The following is a 7,960-nucleotide window of genomic DNA, read 5'->3' as shown; positions in this document are numbered from 1 at the left end:
ATTTAATCCGATGCCAAACTTTTTCTTTTGCTCTAGTTTTCTCTAAGCTAAAAAAATATCTTGAAGAACTCTCATTGTCTTCGAAGTATTTGATTCTAGACCTTACTCTAAAACCATTCGTCTTTTGTTGATAATAATCTTTAATTTCATTTTTTAAAGAATTGACTATCTCTCCTGGAACATTTTCCATTTGATATAATTTTTCAAGCAATAGTTCTTTCGATTTTATTTCACTTTCTCTTTTATTTAATATTTTAGAAACGTGGATAGTGATCTCTTTAATTTTTAATTTTGTTATCTCCCACCAGTCAGTTAGATTATTAAACTTGTGTTTTTCTAATTTCCATACCAACCAGAATGTTTCAAACATATTTTTGAATAAATCTGAACTAATAGTGGAAGCATTCATTTTCCATGTTCCCGGTCCCATTTCGACATTACCTATTTCTATTTCGGAGTGTAATAAATTATGGTCGCTGTATAAACATGGTATTATCCTAGTACCAATTATATCATTGCTTAGGAAGGGACTAACGAAAATGAAATCAATTCGGGATTTGGAATTCCCTCTGCTAAATGTATGTCCCTTTTTTTCCGAATTTCTTATGCGCCATATATCTATCATTTTATGTTTTTCTAATAGCGTCTTAAATTGTCTTGTACCGGGGTCGTCCCCATTCGTACTTGGAATTCTATCATATTTGTTATTCAAAGTACAGTTGAAATCTCCCAAAAGTATGTTATTTGTTTCCGGTATATTATTATCCAAGTATTCAAAAAATATTTTTCTGTTTGCGCACGTATTAGGGGTATACATTATTATGATTATGGATTATGATTATATTGATATGGTATTTTCTTGACCTCTCCAGCAGGGTTCTTGACCTTGATTTCATTTTTGCGTTACGGGTTCGAACAATGCAGTTTATCTCTCTTTATCTCGATGACCTGTGACAATTCCGCATCAATTTTAAATTCACTGGAATTTGCATCGAACGGTTTCAAAACACTTGAATGAGCAAGAATCTTTGCACCAATTATCTCTTCCATGTTCCTGAATACACTATGACAGACGTCTATCCAAACGAATTAACACTTTTCTCTGTTATGTGACTTAAGTGTCTGGCTACTGTTAGACAACTTTAGACGAATCGGCAGAGGTAATTACGTAGCAAAGAAATTATTTCACTTCGGTGACTTCAGCTAAGAGCAGAGAGTGCGTATGCCAAGTAAAGGACACCCCAATTGAAGAATTGACATTTCTCTGTCTTTAGCTTTTAATCACCACTTAATCAGCCGAAATTCAGCTTGTTTAGAATATGGACCAGTTAAACGAGCTAGTTTACATATGGTATTCAAATTTTGCAGAACTGATGTGTAAATCGAATAGCGTCTCGTTAATTTCATCATTTGCTTGATGCAAACGAAGTCCTTGGAAGTCAGAATCATCAATTCCTTCTTGTTCAAACCCCAGAAATAGGATAACGGTTTAGAACCATGCGACTGTTACAAAATGTCTGTTTCATTCCTTAAAGAAACCAAGCCCTAGAATACACCTAAATGACTAAAACTGAACTTGTTGCTGTTTTGGTATCAGGATTCTAATGATACAATTAGTGCCAGAATAAAACAGCATCAGAGAGCTGTTTTGTCGTTATAGAACTTGTCAGTGATGATTATTGCCGAACGTCTTCAAACCCAGAGATAACTGAGGAAAAGCAACGGGTTATCTTCAGGTTACAATATTCACATGATGATAAACTGATTGTCACGTTAAATGGTGACTACTGGACTAATGTTGTAATGTCACATGATGATAAACTGATTGTCACGTTAAATGGTGACTACTGGACTAATGTTGTAATGTCACATGATGATAAACTGATTGTCACGTTAAATGGTGACTACCGGACTAATGTTGTAATGTCACATGATGATAAACTGATTGTCACGTTAAATGGTGACTACTGGACTAATGTTGTAATGTCACATGATGATAAACTGATTGTCACGTTAAATGGTGACTACCGGACTAATGTTGTAATGTCACATGATGATAAACTGATTGTCACGTTAAATGGTGACTACTGGACTAATGTTGTAATGTCACATGATGATAAACTGATTGTCACGTTAAATGGTGACTACTGGACTAATGTTGTAATGTCCATTATGTACCGTATCTCAAATACAGGAAACATATCGGTTACAATAACGGGTAATTATGTAAGTTTGTTATGTATCATAATATATCATTACTGACCACAAATCATAAATTACTAAAGACAGGTAAAATATGAAATAAAAAGGATAATTCATAACGAAATTCTATACTTTATTAAAATATTGTTATGTATCTAACAATTAATTTAAAATAACCGTTTAACACATGAAACAAACAAAAGAAATAAAAACAAAAAATTCCGGGCGTAGTTATAAGATTAGAGTATACATATAATACTCATCCATGGTGGCTTTGAGAAATATTACTGCAATAGAACAAGGAGTTATGATTCAGCAAATTAAAATATAACAAGATGATAGGACAGACATCGTAGCAGACTATATATACCAAGATGGTAGGACAGACATCGTGGCAGACTATATATACCAAGATGGTAGAACAGACATCGTAGAAGACCATGTATACCAAGACGATAGGACAGATATCGAAGCAGACTATATATAACAAGATGGAAGGACAGACATCGTAGCAGAAAACATATACCAAGATGATAGGACAGACATCGTAGCAGACTATATATACCAAGGTGATAGGACAGATATCGTAGCAGACTATATATACCAAGATGATAGGACAGACATCGTAGCAGACTATATATACCAAGATAATAAGACAGACATCGTAGCAGACTGTATATACCAAGATAATAAGACAGACATCGTAGCAGACTATATATACCAAGATAATAAGACAGACATCGTAGCAGACTGTATGACAGACATCGTAGCAAAGTGTATATAACAAGATGGTAGGACAGATATCGTAGCAGAGTGTATATAACAAGATGGTAGGACAGATATCGTAGCAGACCATGTATACCAAGATGATATGACAGATATCGTAGCAGACTATATATACCAAGATGATAGGACAGATATCGTAGCAGACCATGTATACCAAGATGATAGGACAGATATCGTAGCAGACTATATATACCAAAATGATAGGACAGATATCGTAGCAAAATATATATACATGTATTGCTTGTTTTTTTATTACAATAGCTGTGTACTTACCTTTAAAATGATTGTGTGTTATATAAAACTAGATTACAACTTGAAATGAAGTACCAGCTTGTGATCTTTATTACATAAAATATAGATACTTGGCCAGAGTTAGGAGATCCAAGTTAACAGACAACAATTGATTTATTTCTTTAAATTTCTAATAACAGTCAGTGCCTTATCTACTTTAACCCAAGACAACCATGTTTGTAGATTGTGCATTTAAAACGGAGTATTTCAGTGAATAAATAAAGACCAATAAATCATCGTCCACAAACGATCTGAGGAACGAGTAGACCGACATGTACTTCATGACCTAGCCTTACTTAAAGGCTGGACTCTTCGTGTTACTGGAGCACCGATTTACAGAGTGTAGAAAACACAATATGTTTGACTTATACTATTAACCAGTTCATAGCATATATCAATCACCCTTGTAGGCTTGGAGGGAAGCGCACACTGAGTCTTTTTCTAAAATAAACTCGTACACATCAATCCTTTGTACATTTACACAATGCACATTATACCCTTCATTCCACTGCGAGTGAAATCACAATACATCTATCATCTATGAATCTGACCTGGTATTACATGTCAAAAATGTTTGTATTTACCGTGATCTTTTATTTTTCTATAACATACCAAAGCAACATGGCCTACATTGTGTGACAAATCTTACCTTAGTTACATAGAAAAACAGCATATATAAAGCAACTCCATATTTTTTCATGTATTTTCATAAAACAACTCCAAAATTGGTAATATATTTGCTAAAGTTGAATTGAAACATATAAAACCTCATTGTAAAATAACATGAAATTGACCAAATCCTACAATAACGCCGAAATTACATATTAATTAGTAATCGTTGTTAATGACTAAGCTTTGCAAGCAAACATAAAAAGTACGCTAGCACAATTTACTTACACTATGTTACGATATTTACTTCTGTATAAATGCAAAATTAATATAATGTAGCTGAAATTGTTGTTACAATGTTTCCGCTAGGACCGAACCTCTGTCGTATTTAAAACAAGTTCTCTCTGACCGCGCGGTAGTTTGGTTTTGGCATATACTAGTGTTACATTACTATACAGTATTTTTTATAATATCTACCTAGATTTATTATGAATTAAGCCACTGATAACGGAAAGTGTGATTGATAAATAGATCAGGTATTGTGATAGGTGTACTTTCTTCCCAAGGACATTATGATACTCATGCATGCCTGACATTGACAAACCTATACTTGGTATCACTTTCGTGTGAAACATTACTTCGATATGTTTGACTCAATCACTCCTAAATTCGTTATCTATCCGAAACTACAAGCATTACTCATCATTTACATAAAACATATTGATAACTGGTTATGGAATGTGAACACTGGTTCATTTATATTTACTGAACCAAGCAAAAATATAGCATCGCCAGCGACATAATGATATATAAATATGGATTTGGCAAGACAATTACTGCAAAATTGATATATCGTACAGTTCTGTTCATAAAAATATGAAAAATTTCGACTTTCTGCACCGCTTCCACATTGGTACAACGACAAAGACACAGCCAGCCACAATGATACAAATTCCGGCCGACCAGAATGTCTTGTCATAGGTTCTGTAGACATCATAAAGCCACCCTGTGGATAGAAAACATTAAAGTACAGTAATATTACATACCGATTAACGTCGCTTTTACAGAAAAAGGAATAAATGTATTGCTCATCGCCCGAAGTTATAATATTGATCAGTTTGTTATTAACATACGCATGTAGTAATTGTAGTATTAAGAAATGACAGCAAATGCCTGCTACATTAATAATGATATTAAATGATAAACACTAATTGTTAAGGAGGCTCAATTAGTCTTAATTGATGACATAATAAAACATGAAATACAGTAACAAATTAATGAAAGGTTTACCTGCAAACGGTGGTCCCATCAGGTTTGCTGTGCCCTGCAGAAACATCATAATACCAAAGGCATCAGTGAGTTTGTCTATACCTAGTATGTCCACGATGATGACAGAGCACAGGGCCTCCGCTGCAGCAGACAATAGTCCGAACATACCAGCGACGATAGTCGACGGAACGAACGTCGTGAAAACTGGAACAATGGCCAAGGTAGCACCACAAAGAATCATTGATACACAATATAAATAAGATCTGTTCATCCACTGTCTATCGCCCAGATAGCCGTACAGTATGTTACCTATAGTATGTAGAATGCCTATGATGGCTACCATTAAAGAGGCATCCCTCTTGTTAATACCCATCTCTTTGGCTCTGTCCACTGTAAACACGTATGGGACGTCATACCAGAAATATAAAATGAAGTTGGAAAATGCAAAAATAAGAAAAGCTGGATTTCCTAGAACACTCAAATCGACGATCGACTTAGGACAAGCAATCTTTGACTTGGTTTGGTACTTAAGTTTGATGTTTTCCCGGACCTCGGGGCAACTCTTGGATGCACGTATCACTTGAGGTAAGGAAGCAATGCTTCCTCCTATCAATGATGGATTCTCCGGTAAGTTAACAACTTTTATTGATAGCTGACTTGTTCTGCATACATTATCGTCATGTGAAGACTCTCGTTCACATGAACAACTTGAGGCTGAATCTGATGTCCAATCACTACATTCGGGAATATCTCCCCTTGTTGCCCTTAAAACCTTAAATTCTGTTGGGGTACCACTGGAATACCGATCCAGTGAATTGTTTGTAATGAATGGCTCTTGACTACTTGGCAATGTCTTTTGGTCGGAATCTACGACACGAAGTGGTCTAAAGAGTGCCCCACAAACAACAATGTTTCCCGCTAGTCCCCCCATTATAAGAACCGCTCCTCTCCATCCATACTCTGAGATCAAACGCTCCAACATCGGTGCAAATAGCAACGTACCTATGCCAGCACCACACTCGGACAGGCCGGTCACCAGAGCACGTTTGTTTTCAAAGTACTCTGCCACGACGACAATAGAGTTGAGGTACGGAAGCGATATACCGAGGCCTGCAATAGCTCCATATGTAATGCATAGAGATTCTATTGAATTCACGAAACAACTACAAACAAAACCGGCTGTAGTTATTACACCTCCGAGTATAGTGGCTTTTCTATAGCCAATTCTGTTCGTTACAAAACTGGCTAAAGGTCCACAGAGTAGAGGAACTGCACAAAAGACTGAACCGATCCATGCTGTCTTACTTCTGCTTTCTTCGAAGTACTCAATAAGGTTCGTAAACAGTACTCCAAACGAGTAAGAGCAACCGTCGGTAATCACATTGATAATAAAAGCACCAAGCACAACAAACCAGCCCCATCCTCCGTCAGGTGGCTTAATGATATCGTCATTCTCGGTTTCTTCTGAATTCTCGTTCTTATATCCCATCCTTAAACTTCGGCTGCGAGTCGGATTGAACCATCATTGTAAAGGGCGTTCATCGTTTAGAGTGTTTGCCTTCTGAAATATTTAAAATGTGTTGCTTAATCACATTGTAAATAACTATAGTCTCAGTGTGCATCCTTATATAATACACATAATAATAATAATAAGATTGATCCCGCGATCCTGTACTAGGGAAAGCTCGAGATAAAAAACATTCTACCAAAACTGACAAGCATGTAGATCAGTGAGATACCACAATCTGCAATCTTATCTCGTCCATTAACTAGCTGTCTACACAATTTCTGACAATTTTTACAGCTAGTTTGTTACTCGTCCTCGAAGGATATAACATTACCCTTTACATTACCATTACAGGCTAATGCTAAATTTCGTGACGAAAAGCCACACACAAAAGGGATCCACAGCCAATTATAATATTACTATTGTACAAAGTTTTTTGCTGAACCAAAGACTGCGAACTGCAGTTAAATGCTTGTTTCGTTATTGAAATCCAGTGCTTCGATAGGTGTCTTGTTTGAAATAAAGCAAATTACACCCGTTCAAAATAGAAAAAAAATGAACCTTACCTGTACACAGTTTAGCCATGTTTAGTGCTAACGTCATGTAATTACTATGTCATCCTATATTCATATTACGATAACTGCCGTAGAGGTTAATTGTGTAGCGTAGATTTCGTCTCCCGATAGATCTACACTGGTGTAAGTCTAGATCGTGTATCGTACATACATTATAAAACCAATTCAGGTAGTTCCGTATACTTGGCGGTGTGTAAAAGCTGTATGTTATTAATGTATCATAATACATTTGATTGTCTATTACTAATTTACCACAAATCAATGATGTATTGAATATTTTAGATTGTTTTAAATTAATGATGTATTGGTAAAGAATATTTTAGATCGTTTTAAAGAGGATGACTTTAAATCGAGATCCAAATTAAGTCGGTTAATTCAAGTGTAAATTGTTTTCCCCCGTCAACGTATTGTGTAGAAATGATCGTGATATTGCTCGACCGTACGTTGTCAGTGTATGCACCAATCACGTCGCTTCTTTATATACAACATCCATTGATTACCGCGCCCGATCAATCGTACTATCACTTTTCATTGTTATGTAGATTACAGACGAGTCCATATTTACATGGGGAGCATATATAAAGCATTCGCTCAGTGCGACGAACTTTGAAAGCTCAGGAATGAATGTAATCGCCCAACTTGGCAACCCAGATAAAGTCATACTGGAAAAAGGTTTGTAAACCTGATGATACATCATTTTATTTTTGTCTAAGAGGTATTC

At 35.7% G+C, this 7,960-nt stretch overlaps 1 protein-coding gene across 1 annotated transcript; it reads right to left on the bottom strand.

Annotated features, from left to right (window-relative positions):
* Positions 1-2,386: 2,386 nt before the first annotated feature.
* On the bottom strand, positions 2,387-6,680 carry LOC132564695 (monocarboxylate transporter 12-like). Its single transcript, XM_060229327.1, is given in 3 exon segments — positions 2,387-4,894; positions 5,179-6,650; positions 6,652-6,680. Coding segments are annotated over 3 exon segments (1,641 nt in total). The 3' UTR covers positions 2,387-4,754.
* Positions 6,681-7,960: the final 1,280 nt, after the last annotated feature.

This window comes from Ylistrum balloti, unplaced genomic scaffold (genome assembly GCF_031769215.1).
Source record: "Ylistrum balloti isolate Yb309-2 unplaced genomic scaffold, AGI_CSIRO_Ybal_v1 Utg372540, whole genome shotgun sequence".
In the NCBI taxonomy this organism is placed as follows: Eukaryota; Metazoa; Mollusca; class Bivalvia; order Pectinida; family Pectinidae; genus Ylistrum; species Ylistrum balloti.
Note: the sequence above shows the minus strand (reverse complement) of the source record. Positions and strands in the feature narration are given on the sequence as shown.